At 41.7% G+C, this 22,248-nt stretch overlaps 2 protein-coding genes across 6 annotated transcripts; one reads left to right on the top strand and one right to left on the bottom strand.

Annotated features, from left to right (window-relative positions):
• The first annotated feature begins 1,500 nt into the window (after positions 1–1,500).
• LOC119028544 (somatostatin receptor type 5-like) lies at positions 1,501–16,625 on the top strand. Of its 4 annotated transcripts, none has more exons than XM_037114674.1 (3): positions 1,501–1,611; positions 12,308–13,137; positions 14,311–16,625. In XM_037114674.1, exons 2-3 carry the CDS (start codon positions 12,373–12,375, stop codon positions 15,028–15,030), a joined length of 1,485 nt encoding a protein of 494 aa, XP_036970569.1. In that variant the 5' UTR covers positions 1,501–1,611; positions 12,308–12,372; the 3' UTR covers positions 15,031–16,625. The 4 variants fall into 4 exon arrangements, with proteins under 4 accessions (XP_036970569.1, XP_036970587.1, XP_036970559.1 ...); XM_037114692.1 differs by lacking the exon at positions 1,501–1,611 and adding an exon at positions 10,931–10,957; XM_037114664.1 differs by lacking the exon at positions 1,501–1,611 and adding an exon at positions 10,944–11,002.
• Positions 16,626–16,770: 145 nt separating this feature from the next.
• On the bottom strand, positions 16,771–19,201 carry LOC119028560 (protein CutA homolog). 2 transcript variants are annotated; one of them, XM_037114704.1, is made up of 7 exons: positions 19,097–19,192; positions 18,538–18,603; positions 17,894–18,042; positions 17,673–17,732; positions 17,485–17,530; positions 17,312–17,361; positions 16,771–17,196 (listed from the first exon to the last, which is right to left on the bottom strand). In XM_037114704.1, the coding sequence occupies exons 2-7, from the start codon at positions 18,598–18,600 to the stop codon at positions 17,097–17,099; spliced, it is 468 nt and encodes a 155-aa protein (XP_036970599.1). In that variant the 5' UTR covers positions 18,601–18,603; positions 19,097–19,192; the 3' UTR covers positions 16,771–17,096. The 2 variants fall into 2 exon arrangements, with proteins under 2 accessions (XP_036970599.1, XP_036970608.1); XM_037114713.1 differs by lacking the exon at positions 18,538–18,603 and having other exon boundaries at positions 19,097–19,201.
• Positions 19,202–22,248: the final 3,047 nt, after the last annotated feature.

The raw sequence follows: 22,248 nt of genomic DNA on the forward strand, positions 1-22,248 counted from the left end.
GAAAAAAAGGAAAAAAAAGTCATGTCGAAAGTACTATTAAATTCCTGGGACCTCATGAAATCCTCTAAAGTTATAAAGAGCTAAAAATCAGCATTTTTTGTCATTGTGAATTTTAAAGCCTGAGCAAGTTCTTATTTTTAACTGGATTGGTTTGAAATGTGTCCTGAACATCCACAAGACCCCGAGGAAACTTGGCAACATCGATACTTTTAAATAGTTATTTTCATCAAATTAATTACAAGAAGTCAATTTTGACCCAAACAAAGAAGTTGTAATTTTCAAGAATTCATATCTCCATCAGTTTTCTCTTTCTTGCAACCAAACGTTGGTTTTGTTGTGCATCATGTGAATGTAGTTCTATCGCATCTAAAAGTTGTTCAGTCCTGCATCCAAAACTGAGGATCCACAACAATCGTCCTGGTGCCAGACACCACCGGACCCCCTCCAGAGGCCATATGAGGTGCCTGAGCTGTCGGTGGTTTCTAATGACGTGACTGATGGGTGTGTGTGAAGAAAACACCTGCAGAGCACCTGTCTGAACACTGTTCCATCTTCTACACCCTCCACAACTGTTTTATTCTTTCCTTTTTTGTCTTTGCACTCTCTTCACATCACATATCATCGGTTACCTTTTCACCTTGCATATCATTACTCCTTTGAATAAGCGCGAGTTGTGATCTGAACCTGAGTGAGGTTACAAAGTTACGGGGGAGCTGTGTGGACACAGAGTACACACTCTGTTCTCGGGATCACTTATCGGCTCGACGTAGGTACTGAGGTGTTTTCAAGGCAAATCTCACCTGTCGCTCTGAACCTCCCTTTCTGACTTATTATCATTAGTATCCCACAAACTGTGAGTTTCTCTGTGGCTCTTTGTCAGACTCACCCAGGGCGCCTGGGAGTGAAGAGCGCTGACCTTTCAGCTGGAATAGACTGGCCACGCTGTTCTCTACTTTCACCATTTCATGAAATACCTACATATTTTGTCGATTCAGCTTTTATTTGTTCACTTCTCTACCAGGGGAAATGACTTTTTTTTTCACCACACGAAGAAAAAGTAAATTGATCAACCTTGGGTGGGCGTCTGCTGTGTGCTTCACATGTTCCCACAACTCTTTTTTGCCCTGTTTTGTAGGGTGTGTGGTATTTCTTCTTAAGACATGTGTGGGATATTATATTTATATTAGAGGGGATTGAAATATATTGCACATTTAATAGGCAACAGTTGGCCACAGAGGGCGGAAAGGTAAAAAAAAAAATGTGTAAAATCCTGGAACTCAATTAAAATGTCAGAAATTGGTTCCCAAGTATTGACGCAAAGAAAAAAAAAAGGCTAAACTGATGGAGGAGGGAGAAGCGATACAGCTCGGATCATGGCCTGTATTAACCAACAAGTCGATAACATCATTAACATTATAATTGCATTTGTCTGTGCGTGTATGCGCGCGCGTGAGCAGAGGTGGGCTGTGCGGGTGGAGGCTGCTCTCGGCTCTCTGAGCGCGCAGACGGAGCTCCGCGGACGCGACAGTTCACGAGTCACATTTAAGGGGAAATTTAACCTCATCTGGACTCTAACGATGATGCAACACCTCCAGCTGGCAGTGGACTGCGGTGAGTTATTCTCTCTGTCTTTCTTTATCTCTCTGTCTTTCTTTATCTTTCTCTCTTTTGACGTGATCGCTGGCTCTCTTGGTTTCTCCGTCTTTGGTGCGCACGGTATTTCCATGTTAAACTCTCCAACTGGAGATTATGAACGCGATGTTTCTGATAAAGTTCTGCTCAGTGACTTAGTAAAATGTCTCCTCTCGCCGTTGGCTTAAACAAACGGAGGAGCCTCAGCGCCACTGATTTTGCATCATCGCATTTTAATAAACGAACTTTTTACGCGCAACACGCTCCTGCAGACGTGTCCAAATGTCCAGCTGCATCTCACATTAATTCAGCCTTTGTGTCCACCGACTCGTTTAACAGAGACAGTAAGTGTTGTGCGTGCTGCTCACTGTAGCGCCTCCTCACATTTCCACAGGTGTTGTTCTGTGCCGCTCGGATAAGTTTTTATCAAGGTTAATTTGGCTTGTGAGAAAAGATCAGCCCATATTTGTACGACTTAGAAAATACGAGTTGAGGACAAAAGAGGAGATGTTAGGCTGCTTCCCCAACCTGTGGTCCCCAAGACACATCTGATGGCTCACAAGATGATCATAGGTAGGCTGGAAGAAAACACATATATTCTTATGCACAAACATGTTGTAGTTTGACTTTTCCCAGACTTGATTTGTGCTTCTGTCTCATGAAAACTGGACGAATTTAACTCTCTAAAAAGAAAAAGAAACCTTCCAATGAAACAACCAGAGAAGGAAGAATCCCTCTTTCATTGCTCACAGCTGATGTTCACATAAGACCAATAATTTGCGATGAGGATTTAATGGAGCACTTGTACTTTACAGGAGTATTTCCATTTTATGTCACATTAAATTGCTTTTTCACTGCATTATTAAAACAGGTATTCAACTAATTATGATGTATTTTTATGGTTTGAGCCAGATGGCAGTACATGAGGTGATTTATAGGTCCACTATTATAAGCTGCAATTGGAGAGATGTTTATATATTCCTGCATAAATTGTTATCATTATTCTGCAGAATGGGTATTTTTTGAATTGGTACTTTGAGCAGACTATATGTTAATACTTCTAATACTTTTGTATGTTAACTGATGTTATAATTTGTAATTTGTTCTATAGTTAAAGATCTTAAAACCTCTTCCCCCGGCTGGTTTCAGGTAGACATTGATGTTTTTTCGAGGGTCCACAAGTCTTGAAAGGTTGGGAAACCCCTAAAATGGAGAATCGGAGAAAGGATTAAAAAAAAAAAAAAAAAAAAGAGTGAGAGAGAGATAAGAGTGAGAGGAGAGGAGCATAAAGACGGGGACAGGAAATGGGGGAGGAGAGAAGATCAGAGAAGAGTCATAGATAAGAGGAGAGGTGAGATGAGACAAGGAGGGACTAGAGCTGAGAAAAGAGGGTAAAATAAGAGGCTAGGAGGAGAAACCAGAGGAGGAAAAATACATTTTGAATAATGACTAATGTAAAAAAAAAAAAACACCTCCACTGATAAGAAACAGAGTGAGACGCTACACTACATCCCCAGCATGTTAATTTCCCCTCTTCTTTTCATCACTTTGCACCTGTGAACGAGTCTTCTGCTTGAAATGATGAATAGAAGCCAAATGAAGAAAATTATCAGAACCTCTCATGACCCGTCTCTCTCTCTCTCTGTCTCTCTCTCTCTCTCTCTCTCTCTCTGTCTCTCTCTCTCTCTCTGTCTCTCTCTCTCTCTCTCTCTCTCTCTCTCTCTCTCTCTCTCTGTCTCTCTCTCTCTCTCTCTCTCTCTCTCTCTCTCTCTCTCTCTCTCTCTCTCTCTCTCTCTCTCTCTCGCTCTCCCTCGCTCTCCCTCGCTCTCTCTCAGTACTGTCTGGGGACATGCAGGAGCTTTTAATTTAATTGGTAGACCTCCACTCCAGTGCTGCTTTTAAAGCTTTTTATTCCGTTCTGTTCATCTGGCCAATTTGCTCCGTAATTACATGCATTTGTTTTGGGACGCCCTGTGCGTGTGTGGGAGGAGAGAGTTAATTGTTTGCTGACATTGTGTTTGTAAGAAACTGTCAACACAACATAAATACAATCAAACGTACTGTACGACAATCCACTTTGTGTCACCTGTGGGTGCTGCAGACTCATTTGCCGTGTGTGGGCTCAGAAAAAGGGAACACCACACTGAGAAACGTGCACGTGCATGATGAGCCTGTAGGAGTATCGATCAAAGTCAGGCTAATCTGTGAGCTCTTGTCTGCCTTCTGTGATGAAAAGCATGGAGGCGGCGGCGTTGGCGGGGATGTAGACCTGATCCAGCCCCGCAAATCCGTTAATTGATCGGCAGCAGAGGGAGTAGACTCCCCTCGGGGGTAATAAGACAGATGGATCCCCAATTAGCTGATGGTGTATCCCTCTTCCACTGATAGTTTCTTGTTCTAAAGTGTCAACACAGTTGTTGATTTTCTGTCAGCTAAATGACCAGTACATACGCATAATTAGTCCACTGTCTTTACTGAAAAGGGCATCTTCCTCGGGTCAGACTGCTGCTCGGTGCTCTGTTGCTAAGAAGTGTGTGTGTGTGTGTGTGTGTGTGTGTGTGTGTGTACGTGCATGTGTGCAGTTCTGTGTTTTTGTACTGGCATCAAGCCTTCACACTGGAATGCTTCTGTGATGTGAGGGAGCCATTGATGCCGGTGATGTCGTGACTTTTTTCCTCTGAGTAATAACTTCTCTTCAGCCTCATTCAAGCCAGTCTAGGGGGCAATTTTTAAATGAGCTTAATGCACCTTTGCGCAATAAGCATTCTCCGATTCCCTACTGTCAGTTTACAGGCTGCCTTTCTTGTATAGCAATAAGTAATTGTTATTTTTACACAGCTACATTCAGTTATACATAACTAATAATAATAATAATAATAATAATAATAATAATAATAATAATAATAATAATAATAATAATAATAATAATAAGTACCACCTGGAGCTGTGTGGGTCATAGAGAGGACGCGCCAGAGGCTCACACTGACTGAGCCAGCTTACTTCCAGTTAACTTGAATGGGGAGAAAACAATTTAATCGTGCAGCTCTTCTAGATTTACCAAGTGTAATTGGACCAAATGGCTCCGGTTATGATTTTGATCATATTTCACAGGGTTTGTGACTCTCAAAAAATATATATATATATATACAGCCATCTTCCGTACAAGATGTACATTTTGAGTTAGATTCTGCGCATAATTGATTTGTCGGCAGAGTTCCCGTCCACACACCGACATGACGCAGGGCTCATCTGTCATTCATGACAATTCACCCCATTTTTATAGAAACAAATAACTGAATAAAACCAAGGGTAACAATCTTTTTACAGTTCTGGACCAAGTGGAACTCTCTTGGAAGAAGGCAGGAAGACACTGTGGTGATGTTGCATGACCAAGGATGCCATATTTAGCTCAAACTATGTTTCAGGGACTATTTTGAGCTTATCTGGACACTTTACAGCTGACATAAGGGATTTAACTACTTCTATCAGCACATACTTGATGGCACCTGTGGTTACAACTTTTCAGCCCCTTACAAAAGATGCCTCACTAGACAGTGGTGTCCATTTCAACATATGTGTCTGTGTTCTTTGTTTTATAAAGACATCCTATAGCGAACCATTTTGTAACAGTTTCTCTGAATCAATTTCTGTGCTTGGAAACTCATTTTGTATCGTATTTATTTCTTCCATTTTCTGGTCTGATTGGAAAAAAAAGAACAATATTACCTGTTAGTGCAAGTACAAATGTAACATTGTGTTACTGGCAGACTCCAGCAGCATTTGAGGGTATTGTGCGTGTTTCAGAGGACTGGGGTGTTGTCAGGTGTACCTCCAGCACCAGACATAGTTGATCAGGTGTGTGCGTGTGGAGTTATTGCTGAGTGAAAACCTATCAAGTAGTAAGGGTGACGAGATGTCTCTTTTAATGTAAAGTCCTCCAGGCTCTGTATTAATGGCAGCTCTTTCATAAAGAGGGTGGAAAAGCATTTACCTGCTGCAAAATATCATGCAAATGTGTTATCACTGTTAAAAAAAAAAAAAAAAAGGTCTCCGAAAGTGACCAACTTTTAATTGCAAACAAGAGAGAGAGAGTGTTAAAAAGAAACAATGGAAATGGCCCAAAATGCACTTAATGAATGAAATAATAGTCGTTTCTATCTGAGCAGTCAGCCCCGACTGAATTATTTACCAGGCGGGCATCTGTTTTAATGGTGACCTCGTTGCCTCTTGATCCCACCAGCAGCTTGTTTGTATTGAGCTGCGGCTTGAATAATTATGATGTTATTACACAGGCATCAGCGCGGCTTTCAGCGAGGAGGAAGCGGCTCTTCACCCGCGGTGTGAAGCATGTAATCATGATGAGGCCTCTCATACGCAAAGAGTCAACAATACTGTCAGCACAACGGCACTGACTGCTTTTTAGAAAATTCAGCTGAGTGGCTGCGTGTTGTGAAATATACATTTTGTGTGCGTGGTGGTACCAGAAATGAGAGCTGTTAAAAGGTCTAGTGTGCAGGATTAAGGGGGGAGTTCAGGGGCAGAAAAAGAAATATTTATAACAAAGATTCTGTTCGTGTATAAACACCTAAAATCAGAAGAATGAGCCTTTTGTATCTGCAGAGGAAGGGTCCTCCTCCATGGAGGCCATATCTCTACAGTAGCCCAGAACAGACAAATCAAACACTGACTTTTTGCATTTTTAGCAGCCACGATACAGACGAGAGGTATTTAGTTGCTTCCAGTGTGAAACCACACCACCAGTAAACACTAAGTCCTCCACACTGGCACTTTTTTAGCTCAACTGTGCCATTAGACTGCACTGCAGAGGTTTGGAAACTGATGTTGAAGAAGCTCTCAGCTGAAAACGCATCCTTTAAGGAAAAAAAAATGCCTAACACATTAAAAGCTGGACGTTAAAAGACTGTATGCCTTGGTCCTTAACAGAGAACGGCAACTGAAGCCAGCTTGTGTTCAGAGCGGGGATTCAAATAGAGATTCTGAGTTTCCACAATCGCTCCTGCTCATTGTGTTTCAAACAATTGTCACCTCACCAATAAATCTCTAAAATGCGCCACTTCCAGTGGAGCTTTGACGCTCTGATTAAGCGATAGCATGTCATAAAAGGTTTTCATTGTAGACGAAGACAAAGAGGAGCACAACGAGCGAAGGAATCATTGATGGAGAAGTGGATTGCGCTCCTGTCATGGAATTCTGTGTCGTCAATACAGGCAATTACACACACACACACACACACACACACACACACACACACACACACACACACACACACACAAATACTTTCAAGCTTCCTTTTGAATTTTGCCTTTGTTCAAAAGCCTTCGAACATAGTGGATTTATACTCCACAGTTTCAACCTGAATTCATTATTTTTCAGAAGCTCTGCAGCTGAAAACACCATATTGACTTTGTAACATTAGCATTGATTTTCAGTCGTGTTTGTGTCTAATCGGCAAATGTAAGTCCAATATTTACTGTCCTACGTTACATGTTGCACTATGTTCACCACTTAGTCATCAGCTTTGTCTCTACGAGGTTTGTTGCTGGGCAGGTTTCCTCAACGTGTTTGTTTCTTTTGGGCCTTTCATGGCTTCATTTGATAGGACAGCTTGGGAGGTGACAGGAAGTGGGATTAGAGAGAGGTGGGGTGGCGTGCAGCAAGGGGCAGGTTGGACTCAAAACCCTGGGCAGACTAACAGTTGGCAGTAAGAGTAAGCTGAAAAGTCGAAAAAAACATAAGCTGAAAGACGCTAAAACGCACCATGGAACTGAGGTAGTGTTCATGGTTAGATGCTTTTTGGGAGGGTGCAGTCAGGTGAGGGGGGGGTTCTGAATCTGAGTGTAGTGTTTCTGCTCAGCGTTGCCGTAACACCACCGTAGCTGTAGTCACAGTCCGTCTTTGTGCGATTGTCACGATGTGCACCCTCTACATGCAGTCACTTGGCCTATTGTTAATGCAACAACATTAATTAGTGCAGCTTTAGGTTCATGTAATCTTGTTTTGCAGAATCCACAGTGTTATGGAAATGTCAAGACAGTTAAGTTGTTATTCTTGTTCAGACTTGGAGTTATAATAATAATGCATGTGAAATACCGGAGGAATCCATTAGATTAGTCGTTTAGTTTATCATTTCCCTCCTACACCTCTCTAAATGGCACCAATGCTCTTTGCACACAAACTGTTCTCTTTGGTTGCATTTCTCTGAACAACAGCAGCAACAACTCCCACTCTCTGCTCACTCTTTGACTTTAGTTTGTACTTTGTATAGTTAGTTTCATTACAAGAGCGATCTCACTATGCCAAAAACAAAAACGGCGTATCAGTGATGACGAAATGCTACTTTTTGACCGGTGGTCTGTATGGCGTTGGGTTCAGAGCGACGGTGGTTCACTTCTTACTTTAAAAAAAAAGATGCATCACCATGGTGACTCGTGTTTCACATGCTTAGGCTCAAGATAACATTAATGCATACAAAAGCACCACCCATTGACAGTTCAGTTTCTTGGATAATTGCATTATTATTTATAGAAGATCCTGTGGAGCTCAGTAAGTGGGCGCTGACGGGTGTCCACCCATCTTCCCGTTTCATTTTTTTTTTTCTTCAGAAGGCTGCAGACAGTGTCAGACCCATTTCATTTCACTCTCGTGAGGTGCCGACCAGCACATCAGGAGCAATCTGTGGTTTCAGTATCTTGTCCAAGGACACTTCAACATGCAGACTAGGAGAATCAAACCAGAGACCTTCTGATAACAAGACACTGGCTCTACCACCTGAGCCACAGCCGCCCCATATCGCAATCTCATATTACAATTCTACATAAAATATCACAGCCTGCTGCCAGTAGACTCGCCTGTGCTCAAGAAACACCTCCACCTTTGATATGAATTGCTGGATGGGGGAAAACTTTGACTTATCGAGTTCATATCCATGTTTGTGTGACTGATCAGAGTCCTTGCAGTTGTTGGGCATACTGAAGTCAAAGTTATCCTATATTATATCCTCAGGTAAAATAAGGATTAAACCAAACTGTTTTCCTTAATAAGCTAACTAAGACTTTTTATGAAACGGCTTTAAGCTTCAGTCTTTATGAATACTATCACATCAAAGTTTCACTGATCTGAACCTGCAGTATCTGCATTCAACAGATGCATGAAAGGAAGCAGTCTGCATACACGCATGTAAAAGTGCACACACACACACGTCAACTTGCACACAATGCTCACTAAAAGTCATTATTTCCTTTGTGTGTGAATGTAAAGAGCATCGGCTCTTCAATCAGCATTCATTTCGCCCCCTTGTTAGCCTCCGTGCAGGGCCTTTCGGGCCTTGTCTTGACCCCTTGATCACCGTAGCAACATTTCCCCATGAAGGGTGTCCTGAGAGCCGACCATAGAACAGCAGACAAAAGAGGTGATGCCCTCCGGGAAGACATACGGTCTGCTCTCATTGTGTGTGTCAGAGATTAGAGCGGCAGGGTATTGTGCTGCGAAACCTGGAAATCAGGAGCACATTGGGAAGCGTGTGTGATTATATGAGCGGTTCCTCTCATCAATAAGACATTTTAGGGACTATATTATTTTTTTATTTTTTTTTTTTTATTTTTTTTTTTTTGTGCTGTGATTTTGGTCAAAAGCCTGTAATCATGATTAAAAAAAAGCCTCTTCTACATGCTTCATATGCAGACTGGGTTGGATTTTTATCTTTTTAGAGCTCAGAAAATTCTTAAACTGGACATAAAATTCACAAATAAATAATGAAATACAGTACATCAGTCATACTCTCCTAAAATCATCACCACATGAATCAGTGAACAATTCACTTGGCTGGATTAGAATAATAATAATAATTGCATGGAAATTATGTTCAAAAGAGTCAAATATATAAGTCATGACAAGATTATGAAGATTTCTTCGATTTGCACACAGAAATATGTCTTGTAAGCTCACATGGGCTGGACACTTTTAAATGTTTGACACATTTTTGAATTAACAAATTACTCAATTCGTCTTTTATTTAAAAAAAAAAAAGAAAAAAAATCCTTACAACCCCTCCGTAAAATTTTCCATGTGTGTGTTATACAGACAGGCAGGTAGTTTGGACGCAGAGTGGGGTCTGAGTGTGAATGTGGCGTGTTGTGCGTTAGCTGATTTTTAACACCTTATGCTTGCACAACCACCTCTGTGACAGTATTGATTCATCTCTATAGGGTACATCCATAGTAGTATCATAGTATAGCTCAAATCGCTCCATTTAGTTTGAGTATGACTGTCAAATAATAACAGCATTCTAAGTGAAGCCTTCTTTGATTGTATTGGGGAGTCTTTATCTTCACACTGTTGTGCTGCAGGATTATTTGTTCTTGATATAAAAGCCAACATCAGGTTTTAAAAAGGGGAAACACAACAAGTGAAAATAACATTTTTTTTCCCCCCCAGGCACAGATACGGTTTGAGATTTTGATCATTTTAGACGTCTTCTTTCAGACTCATCGAAAGAAAATGTCAGTGACATTTAGGTGTTTATTGTGGTTCAGATGCTCTGGAAAATAATGCAAAGTATGTTCATGTGTATTTTGAATTCTCTCATTTCCATGAGCCAGAAATCTTCAGCAGGAGATACATCAAACTTTCCTTTTTTTTTTTTTTTTTTACAAAGGAGTTCATGTATCAATCACTGCCCAACTTCTACAAATTCTAATTCTGAAAAAAATAAATAAATAAATAAATAAAAAATACATGACAATTGATACTTTATGGTTGCTTAAACTATGTTTTGGTTTATGGAGTGATTAGAAGAGATATCCAACATTCTCTCTAAAAACCTTTGACTCCAATATGTCAAAAATAAGGAAACGCCTGAGTGCATTTTTAAATAGAGAATTAAAAAAAAAACCACACAAAGTTGGCTCTACGTTGTGACCAACAACCTACATCACTATACCTGCGGACAAGTTTGCAAAATAAATTATTTTCATTCACCACACAGTAAATTAACCAGATCCATGAGAGTGTGGAGGCCTGGCCTAAAATGAACAAAAAGATGAGAGAAGTCTGGGCCAGCTTTGCAGTGGGCCTGAGGAACCAGAACTTCACTTCCTACACTAAGAAAAAAAACGCACAAAAACAGAACTACCAGACCTCCATCCGCTAAAGAAAACAAAGCACCAACTGCAGAAACTCTAAACAAACGCTCTGTGGTGTAGACGAGACCTCCTTCTCCTCCAGCCTCCCTTACATAAGCTGCAGGGCCTAATCATGTGATTAGGAAACACCTGAGGATGGAGAGAGTAGGGAAGAGGAGGAGGAGGTCACAGAAAGGCTGAGAAACAATAATATTTTTTCTTTTGCATATGTAAATGTGAAATGTCAGAACACTTGTTGTTGGTCCAGCTGTTCTGGTGTGTTCGGTGTATTTCTGGGTTTTTGTTCAGTCTTCCCTAGTCTACTTTCTCCACACACCTGTCTCACATCTGTCCCATCAGCCTTCCCTTGTTTCTGATGTCTTTCCACTCATGACTCTCACCTGTGTTTCTCTGCCTGCACATTGGATCAGTTGTGTCTTCACTGTTTTCTAGCTTGACACTTGACACAGAAAAATAATAATGATTGACTAAATATGTGTAATCAGCTGGAGAAGTTTCATGGTGATATCTATTGGTTAAAACAACGACTCTGTTTCCGCTTGAAAGCTCACAATCAGCCTCAAATCAGAAAAATCAAGCCTGTGTCATGTGTATCCTGCAGCGCTCCAGAGTCCAGGGAGGAAAATAAAATAGTAAAAAAAAACACCACAATATTGTATATTTACCAGATTTACCAAGTGTGTCCTCGCATATTTCTAAGTTTTAAGTGGCTCCGGTTGTCTCACAGCTGCACAACATATACTGTCCACTGGCATTTACTTTCAGTAATTGAGGCTCTGACCTCTGGCTGCTGGCTCCTGCATTCAGCTTTGAAATGAAATATACATTTTACGGGAACAATGTGGATGAGTCATGTGCACTGAGATTTCATAGTGTATTTGAACAAAGGTGACTTTAAGGCGGTTTCTTGTCTTCCGAAACTGACCTTTTACTTTGAAACAAAACCAGCCTACGCCTCCTATTTGTTCTATTTGTGGCAATATTAAAACAGTTTGCCTGTATCCTCTCTCTACACTTTCCCCTCTTCCTGTCATCCTCTGATGTACATTAATGCGTTTAAGTCGAGGTTGTGGAGGACATGCCTATGTTATTTTTTTTCTCCATAGGTCAGTGCATTTTGTTCCTAACAGAGCACCAATTATTAGCCGTCGCTGTGAGGGATGAGGGGTGTGCCTGTACGCAGCATGGTAGCTATTAAGAAGGCTTCATAAACAAGTCCTGCGCTAATGGAACTAAATACGTTGTGTTTCTGTTCCGGTGCAGGCTTGTTTTTGTTGTGATGGATGAAGGGTTGTCCGGATGATTAATGGCTTATTATTATGCAAGCCAGCTGGTCTGAGATTGGACCAACTTTTTTTAAAACTTCAGCACACTTACCCTGATATTTAACAGACATTTTGGTGAATGGGCTCATTATTCAAAAATACCTGTGTGTTAAGTTCGGAGCTGGAGCTATGAGACCGGTAATGTAGTTGGGAAAACAGCTGGCCGACTCTCTCTCCTTTTCCTTTCAGGGCTGTTGACCGTTCACTGATGGGATCTCGTCGACTTCTGTTGGCTCAACGTCCTTAACGCCTCCATGGAGCTCATCCAGGCCAGCCAGGTCTCCTTGCTGTCTCAGGAAGCCCTGACAGCAGCCTGGAGCAACAACTCCCTGCTCCTCTCCACTCCTACCGAACCGCCTCTCGACTACACCCGCAGTGATGCCTCTCTCCTCCTAAACGGCACCTGCCAGAACTGCACCGCACCTGAACATGGACCGCTCCCTGGCTTGACCGGCATCTTCATCCCTCTGATCTACGGGATAGTGTGTGTCGTCGGCCTCGTTGGCAACACTCTGGTCATCCACGTTATCGTCAACTACACCAAGAATGAGTCGGTGACCAACATCTACATCCTCAACTTAGCCATCGCAGACGAGCTCTTCATGCTGGGCCTGCCCTTCTTGGCGGTGCAGAACGCTCTGCTCTCTTGGCCCTTCGGCTCCCTCATGTGCCGCGTGGTCATGACGGTGGACGCCATCAACCAGTTCACCAGCATCTTCTGCCTGACTGTGATGTCAGTGGACCGCTACCTGGCCGTGGTGCACCCCATCCGCTCCTTCTGGTGGCGCCGCCCCCGCGTAGCCAAGGCGATCAGTGGCACGGTCTGGGCGGGGTCCTTTGTGGTGGTGCTGCCGGTGGTGGTGTTCGCCGACGTGCTGAAGGACGATGGGAACTGCAGCATCGTGTGGCCCGAGCCCGCGGAGGTGTGGAAGACGTCGTTCATCGTGTACACCTGCACCGTGGGCTTCTTCTGCCCGCTGCTGGTCATCTGCTTGTGCTACCTGCTGATCGTCTTCAAGGTACAACATTTACAGCCACACAGATGTGTTTTATTAAGACAGAGGTGTGAAGTTTTTGCTTGTTTTCTAAAAAAAAATTTAGGATCGTTTTTGGGATTGCGGACAGTTAAAACACTACAGTCTCCCCAGACGTTTTTATCAATGAACTTTCTATTTTCCATCAGAGTTCTTCATCTCTTGGATTGATTATTCCACCAGGAGAGTTTCATGTCCATCTAAGCTGTAGAAGTGCTCCAACTGTCAGTCTCGTGACATCATCTACAGGAAAAATAAATTGGACTTTCACCTCCAAAACCAGCTGAAAATAAGTCAAATTGTGTTTTGCATTTACAAAGATAATCCCCCAAATAAAGCTGTCATGAAGAAAAGCAGCTGCCATCACAAACTACGCAAGCACACTGGTTCACACTAATATCCTTCATAATTGGATCGCTCTCCGTTGACATTAATAATGATACTGCAGGGCTCCTGCAGTGAAGCAATATGTGCAGAGAGATAATAAAGACGCACACTGTGCCAGAGTTAGTATTGTCCTGATTTTATGGAAAAACAGAGAAATTATTCACCATAATATAACACATATTATGATGTATGAAAAAAATTAATAAATAGAGAACGTTCCTCCAAAACTAACCCATAGCAACATATCACAGTGCTGATAGTGTTGGTAATACGTTTTGAGGTGTTTGCTCAGTTATTTCACTGATGAAGTCATAATCTTTCTGTATCTCATGTCATGAACGGTGTATTGTAATTGATCTGAGACGGCAGCTTTCGCATCACGAAGCATTTCAGGAATAAAACATGAAATGCCACTTTTACTAAAAATAAAAAAAGTACCAAAGAAGGCCATGATACACTGTTATTATAGCTGACAGGATTCTTTGTTCGTTTTTTATCAAACACACTTAGAAAACGCAAACGCAGTGTCATACAGGCTCTAGATAATTACTATCACTGTCAACGTCTTCAATACAAATACAATACAATACAAATTTGACATTTACCTAATTTTAGAAACTTCAGGTGAGGATAACTGAAACATCAGCAGTTGAAATGGAAAAATACTAATTCCGATTTTTTTTTTATTTTTTATTTGGGTGAACTGGCCCTTTACTAGTAAACATGTGTGGTAAAATAAGAGGTCAAAGTTCTCTTTCTTGTCTTTCAAAGGTGCGAAGCGTTGGGAAACGAGCCCAGGCCACATCCTCTCGCCGCAGGAAGTCGGAGCGTAAAATCACCAGGATGGTGGTGGTCGTGGTGGCGGTGTTTGTCCTCTGCTGGCTGCCGTTCTACGTCCTGAACATCGTCAACCTGCTGGTGGTCCTACCCGGGGACTTCAGAGGGCTCTATGTTTTTGTTGTTGTGCTGTCATACGCCAACAGCTGTGCCAACCCAATACTGTACGGTTTTCTGTCCGACAACTTCAAGAGAGGCTTCAGGAAAGCCCTGTGCGGCGCCTCGCGCAGGGTGAAGAACAACGACAGGGCCGGCACCGAGGTGCAGCGACCCACAGAGGAGTGGGGCGGCATTGTCCTCCAAGTACAGAGAAGCGAGGGAGTCATCAATGTGCAGAAGGAGGATTGTGGAGAAAAAGAAGAAGAGGAGGACGTCAATGGACCAAAAGGAGCTGTACCGATGCGTGAAATATGCAAAACGTCACAAAATGGAAACCACAGCGGAGGTACGGTGGGATCAAAGACTCAGGCAGTGCAGAAGGGTAAACCTGAGCCGGAGCTCTCTGGTCACAGCGCCAAACATGGAGATCTAGCTGGGACAGGTCCAGACTCTGATCCCGCCGAGGCAGCGTCCTCCACGGCTGGTAAAACTAAAGACAGCAAGTCACAATCTGAAGACCTCCCGGACCAAGTGCTTGAAATCAGCTATCTGTAACAGACGCTGACATGTTTCCACTGGGTTTTAATTCACGCTATCTAAAGTGTTTCTCACAGGTACTTAAAAACAGCTGTAAATATGACAAACAAACGTGGAAAACAGATCACAGGCTCAGCTTTAGATCCTTTTCTCCATGGAAAGTTCACACGATGTAACAGTCCGTAAATATCATTGCAGTTGTTTTTTTGCTTTGGTGTTAGATAATAATTACGAAATATAAAATTAGGCATGATGTCAGCCATGTTAGATTGCAACCAATGGGGAATCTGAAAGGCAGGAAGAGCGAATTAAAATAGCTGAAAACACATTTGGAAAAACACAAAGCCTGGAAACATGGCTGCAGGTGTTAATAGATGAAATGGTGTAAATAGTGGAAGACATCTGGAGACACTGGTATGGTCCAGATTGAGAGTTCATTCTTGTGATTTAGATTTTTTGCTCTAAACTGAGAAAAATCACAATTCTATCCCAAGACAGCCATCAAATAGTGATATAAACCTGTGCATGTGGGTGCTGGGCTTCAGTCACTTTGTTAACGAAGACTAGAACAAAATCCATATTTATTCTATATTTATTTGTGTATTTATTTTTATTTTTTAATTGCCATCATGTTGAAGACCTTTTCAATTTTTTTTTAAACGAGGAACATCTTGTTCTGAAACAGCTAATGCACTCTATGAATCATATCCCAGAGGAGACAACACAACTAATGAGCCATTGTGGAATGAAAATGTCAGCCAGGTGAGCTTTGTACCTCTACTTTTGAAAATGGCTTTTCAAAAACACATTTCAGGTTGTTATCTCAGGCTTTTGTTGTGGTTTTTTTGTGTGTAAATACATCCACACTGAGCTCGCGTGAAGCTGGATGTCAACACTGGATCTCTTCAGTGCAATTGAGTGATTTATTTTCTCCCTTGAAATGTTCACTGACAACAAATTGCAGTTGTCAAGATGTGCAATAACAACCCATAATAAATATAATGCAAGATTACTTCTTTTTAAAGGGGTACAGAGCAGATTTCAGGAAGATTTAAATACTACTAAACACTAAACCGGATTTATTGGTCTGTATCATATCTGAAATATGCTACTAAGAAAAACGGCACATCCTGTCAAGAAAACAGATTGTATTTATATTTATTTATGTATTTATTATCTTAAATTATGAAGGGGATGTGTAGAAGATACTACAACAGAATTAAGCTAAGATAACACATAAGGAAGATCTTATGGATCCCTGAAGCATCAGACACACAACTTGTGTCACCCTTGAACATCCATGTTTATTGTCAAACATCTTTGCTTCATGTTGTTTACATGTCGATATGGTCATTGTTAACAAACCTATTGATTATGATGGTGTGTTTTGCTGTGTGTTGTGAATTTTATATTTAATGTCTCCTTTAGAGCCCACAGATTTAAATCAAATCTCACATCAGCAGGTTACACAGAATCGCTTTCCCCCCCCCTCAGTTTGTCGTCTTTGCTCACAATGTACAGTGTGTTTGCATTAACATCTTGTATTATGTGCAGTGTTGTTTGGGCTTTGATAAAGCACTGAAAGCCAAGAGTAATTCTGTGAAGGTGGGTTGAAAATAATGTTTACAGATGATGTTGGAATGTAATATTTAGTATATAGTATATTTTTATTTTTTCCCTTAATTGCTGTCATATGCATCGCTGCACACAGTGTGTAACTTTACTGTATGGTGTTCCCGAACAATGACTCAAAACCAATAAAAAATAATGCTTCACTTTATTTGAAAATTATTCTTTTACAAACAAAATCCGGAATCTAACTGATGAAACATTTTAGTGTCGGCTTCAAACAAGTCCAAGCTGTTGCTGCTCAGTTTATTCTGGCATCTGGTTAACTTTGAAAATAAAAGAACAGGGCTGCCCTCTAGTGGTTAACATACTGGAAGGGAAACATATTAAGGACTTGGAGAAAAAATGACTCATCTCTCGATTTGGACAGTATCTATAGTATTGTACGGTTTCAAATGATTTTTTTTTACATTTGTTCTGTTAACCAGTTCTTCCACTCATCCATCAGTCCATCCTTACTCAGGGACGATGTCTCCTATCCACTTCAGGTAGGGCGGGTTGCCCTGGTCTATAGGCAGGCTGATGACCTCGGCCACTTCATAAGGATGATTAGAGCTGGAGAGTACAATGACAGGCAGCAGTAATTAAAGCCACACTGCTTACTCGAGTCATGGCAGGTAATGGTCAACAATGTTCCTGTGATGGAGGTTGGAGGCTGGAATGAACTTACCGGACATATTCAGCGAGAGCAGGCACCTTGGAACTTCTTGTTTTGATCATCTACACGGGGAAGAGAGAGACTGGGTCAGCTTGGCCGATGTGATGCAATGTGTTTTTTATCCCATGTTGTAGAAATATGATTTGGGTGCTATTTACGCAGCCTCAAAACATCACAACACTCACCAGCAGCACCTCGTTGTCCTCCTCAATCTTCCCCTGCCATTCATATCTGGGCGACGAGACGAAATAAGAAATCTGTCATCTGATAAATCCCAGGGAGTCGTCGTCATGTTTGTGTTTATAAAGTATCAATTTGTGAAGGACAATGTGTGCATGGCATGACACTGAAAAGCAGCCATCTCAAAACTTACACAGATTTAATCGCTGGGACAATGTTGACGCACGCTGCTAGCTTCTTTTCCACGATGCCCCTGTGTGACACAAAGAATTAGTCAGCCACACAAGAATATCCATAAAAATAATGACAGGAAATTCTATATTTGTCTTGCAGGGTGATGAAGTCTTTGAGCTAAACATATTTTCCAGTCAGATTTTTATTTCATCCATTATTCAGTAATCACAATTGTGTCACCTGGCCAAATCTCTAGCCACCGTGTCGTTAGGGCAAGTGACGAAGGCGGCGGAGTGTGTGCCCGACGTGTACGTCTCAGATGCCATGGAAAACGCCCTCAGTCCAACAGTCCTCAGCAGCTGGAACATAAACACACTCAGGAGCACCGTCTGGGAGGAGAAGAAGGAGAGGAGAGAGGGATGAAACCCAGCCAACATCGGGGTAATAAATAGGGATGAACAATACGGATTTGTTTTCAGATAAATGGATAAATGTGGCTGAAACTGGTTAGATAACTGCTAATTTAACATTTTGGGATTTTAAAAAGAAGCTCCAGACATGTAGTTTATGCACACCTGAGGGTAAGGGATGAAGATATGTAGTGTGCAAAGCCAAATGATTGAATATTTCATATTCTTCTTCTTCTCTGTGTTTATTGGTGGTTTGTGAAGCTACTTTCTGGGTGCAAACAGCCACTTTATGTATAAGAGCGTGTAAAAGTTTCTATATAGAAAACAATAATACATAATAATAAAAAATAAATAAAAACTGTCAGTATTCTGATTCCAGCTCTTAAATGTGAATATTTCCTGGTTTCTTTCCAAGCAACTAATTGATTAATAGATAAAATAATCCACAATCAAAACAAGCTAAGAGCCACTCACCACAACCAAAGCTTTTAAGGATCCACCTTGCAGTGTCTCTGCACTTGGCAGTCCAATGCGCATTGCCTGAGCGGGTCAAAGACATGACAGTAAGCAGCCAACATCACACAATCACTGCCGCCATGTGAGAACTGCTAATATACACTTCAACAGATATGCTTAGTGGGAAAGTAGCATAATAGTGAATATACTGCTATTGCTCTGCACAGTGTACAGCACAGCAGCAGTGTGCATGAAGCCTGTAATTTATTTACCTTATCTAACCAGATAAACAAGCTGTTTACATCAGACAGACAGGAATAATGCAACTTTAACTTCATGCGACCCTCTGAACAGTAAAGTTTCAGGCTAGTAACCTGAGGTTTGAGGGCGGGGTGGGTTCAGCTAGCTAGCATGTGTGAGCGTTAGCACTGACGTTAGCTGCTGTTAGCCGGGATAAAAAAGCTCTGACGGCTTTATGAAAGCACAACACAGCAAGACAGACTGACTGAAGTTGGACTAGACATGATTTGGTTAACAGTAGCGGTGAAATAAACTGTTATATGGGAGTTTTCATTACCTTCTGACAGCTGCTGGGTCTGGAGAGCGAGCTACACACTTTACCGTAAAGCGTGACGGCAGTGTGTTTGTGAAACTGTCGTAAAGATCAGCAGGATGCTGGTCCTCAGCAGAAAACGCTGGAAAACGCTAATAAATGATGTCATTATCCCAAAGTTTCCATTGATAGACGGAATTAATCAATCAATCAGGAAACATATAATGTTTTTTTTGTCAATTAAATATGAAGAGACAGGACAGCATCATCATGTAGGCCACAAACTGTTTTTTTTTTTTTTTTTTTTTTTTTTTTTTTTTTTTTTTTAAAAAAAGGGGCTGCTAAAAGTCATTCTTGAGCAAAAGTAAATATATTTTATTAGTCGTCCATACAAATATTAAATTATTGAGTAAAAGTCTCAGAATACCTGCTATTAACTGCACTACACAAGTTCTAAAAGTGATTTTCAGGAAGTAACAAGCAAAGGTTTATTTACTTATTTTTTCCTCAATAATTTACGTCATTACCCCAAAGTATCCACTGATGTAACATATTATTTATTTGATGATGGGAGCAGATAAATAATTTGGTCATTGTATTTTCAATTAAAATCATAAGGACACCATCAATCATATGGCCTACCTACAGTTTGTAATTTAAAAGAAAAAAAAAAAAGAAGAAGAAGTTGCCTGCCTGAAAGTGATATTTGAATAAAAGTAAAGATGTTGCATTAAAAATTGCTTTAGTAAAAGTCACCCGTACAAATATTAGGCCAAAACTCTCAACTAAAATTAGATGTGCTACATATCTGGCAACAAATTTATGGCAATAAACATACCTTAGCATTAAAAGTACAAGCATAAGTTAATTATACATTTGTGTATATAGTGTATATTATGTGACACAACCAATTATCGAGGTGGCTGATTATTGGATCCACCAATCATGATTTTTACCCATAAAATAGATGCATTTCTTTGGCTTGAATACACCATGCAATCTCCAAAGTAACTACTAACTAGTTGTCAAATAATGAATGAAGTGGAGCAAAAGAGCAACATTTGCCTACAAAATGCAGTGGAGTGAAAGTATAAACCATCTGAAAATGTAAATACTCAAGTAAAGTCCAAGTGGGCCTTGTCACAACATTTGACTTGAGGTGAGGTATTTAAGTAAATGTATTTAGTAGCATCCCATCACTGCCAACATCTTTTATGTAGCCCAGTTAAGCTTTCAGTTGTAGTGATATGCATGAAGTAATCCACCACAACTTATTAGTTACACATGTATCCGTTGTCATATTTGGTGTTTTGACATCGTTTTAAACAATAAAGTACAGTAAGATTCTCATCATATCAGCTGAGGAGGAGGAGGAGTTTTCCTCCTCAAAACAGAAACGTGTGGCTGTATGAGTTGATGAGCGGCTGAGATGCTGATCTGGACACTTTTGGTTGGAGTTTTACTTCATCTAGCGAGCAGTAAAGTGGAGTGGCAATCCTTTCAGACTACAGTTCATTGCAGTACAGCTGTAGACCTATGGAGGGACCCCCAGACCTCTTAGAGCATCCTTGCCTTGCCCGGTTCAGTGCAGGAGGGGAAGGGGTTTGATTCCTGGAAAATCCTGCATACACACAAACACAGATTAAACATCTAAACAATAGCTGTGTGACTTTCATGAAAGTAGTTTTAAAAAATAGTAGTTTTAGAAATAAAACCAGTTATCATTCTGGCATTTTCTGCGAGAGCTGAAGTGTTCATGTGGGAGCGATCTGGAGCACATAGCGGTGATTGTGTACACATGCATATAACACACACACACACACACACACACACACACAGAGGTTTGACATTATTGCCACCAACACTTCAGACTGTTGGAGGCTGTTAAACGTGCAGTGGCAGTTGATAACCATATGATGGCAGCTTTTGTACGGCAGACAAGACAAGACTGTGCTTCTGTGATCAGCTTTGGTACCAACGATGACTGTGATTGTCTGTGTGGTGCTCGCTCTCATGCTGTGTGTGTGTGTGTGTGCGTGCGTGTGTGTGTGCAAGACCAAAAGCCACTTTGTTTGATAACATCCACCGCCTCCCTCACACTCTCCTCTCTTCTCCCTCACCCTTGATTAAAGAATGAGACAAGCATGTCATGCACTAATATGCACACACACACACACACACACACACACACACACACACACACACACACACTAGAGGCTGTGACACGTGCACTCAGGACAAGACAGATCGAGCTGTAGCTGATGTGAGAGCTCTACCAGGAATTCATGGACACACATAAAGACGCAGCGAGACGTATTAGCGGAGCTTGTCAGGCTTTTGCAAGAGCAATGAGGAGCGATGGAAGGAGGAGGGATATGCTGGCGGTGGAGGTGGGAGAGGAGAGAGTGGAGGATGGGGGGGGGGCTTGTTCCCATGGAAACTGTGCAGTCAGCACATCTGTACGTGTTATGCGCTGTCCTCTCTCATCGGCATCCCGCGGCCTCTCTCCACCACAGCTGGACATGACAGCATGCGCTCACATGCAGGAGACGCACACGCTGGCGCAGAAATATACGCACCGCCGCTGCCCTGACCCCGTTGCCATGGCGACCACAGAGGCCCCCCCAGCCCATGGGATGCTATTGTAGTGTATGAGCAAACAAAAAAATGCATATGTCTGTGTGTGTGTTTGCTTGTGTGTGTGTGTGTGACAGAGACCAGACATCCACACAAGTTGCCGCTGGCATTTGCCCCCTCGGTTTCATCACCAAGATTTTATCCTCCTCCTTTTTTTTCTCCCTCCCTCTCTCTCTCTTTCCATCACCCTCTTTCTCTCCCTCTTTCCGCCGTTTTTTTTTTTCCTCTCTCCCTCTCTGTCTCTCGCCCCCTCTCCCTCCAAGCATGAGGAGAATCAATATGTTTTCAATTTGCAGCAGAGCCTTCCTCCTCTGCATCCTAATCAGGCTCCACTGGCCCTTTAACTTCCAGAGAGAGAGAAAAGAAGAAGAAGAAGAAGAAGAAGAAGAAGAAGAAGAAGAAGAAGAAGAAGAAGAAGAAGAAGAAGAAGAAGTGCATGACATTTTCTAACATGCAGCTAAGATGAAGCTGACGGGTGTGTTTTTCTGCAGTTTCACTCCGGGCCACATGAAGCCTACAGAGAGCAGAAGTCATCCGGG

This window comes from Acanthopagrus latus, chromosome 1 (genome assembly GCF_904848185.1).
Source record: "Acanthopagrus latus isolate v.2019 chromosome 1, fAcaLat1.1, whole genome shotgun sequence".
In the NCBI taxonomy this organism is placed as follows: Eukaryota; Metazoa; Chordata; class Actinopteri; order Spariformes; family Sparidae; genus Acanthopagrus; species Acanthopagrus latus.

What these genes read in the sequence shown, in the direction of transcription:
- LOC119028544 (XM_037114674.1), top strand. Translation starts at nt 12,373, where the DNA reads ATGGAGCTCATCCAGGCCAGCCAGGTCTCCTTGCTGTCTCAGGAAGCC. An exon ending in ACCTGCTGATCGTCTTCAAG is followed by an intron (nt 13,138 to 14,310) that starts GTACAACATTTA and finishes TGTCTTTCAAAG; the next exon opens with GTGCGAAGCGTTGGGAAACG.
- LOC119028560 (XM_037114704.1), bottom strand. Translation starts at nt 18,600, where the DNA reads ATGCGCATTGGACTGCCAAGTGCAGAGACACTGCAAGGTGGATCCTTA. An exon ending in CCTTAAAAGCTTTGGTTGTG is followed by an intron (nt 18,043 to 18,537) that starts GTGAGTGGCTCT and finishes TTCTCCTCCCAG; the next exon opens with ACGGTGCTCCTGAGTGTGTT. An exon ending in GCTCTCGCTGAATATGTCCG is followed by an intron (nt 17,197 to 17,311) that starts GTAAGTTCATTC and finishes TGTACTCTCCAG; the next exon opens with CTCTAATCATCCTTATGAAG.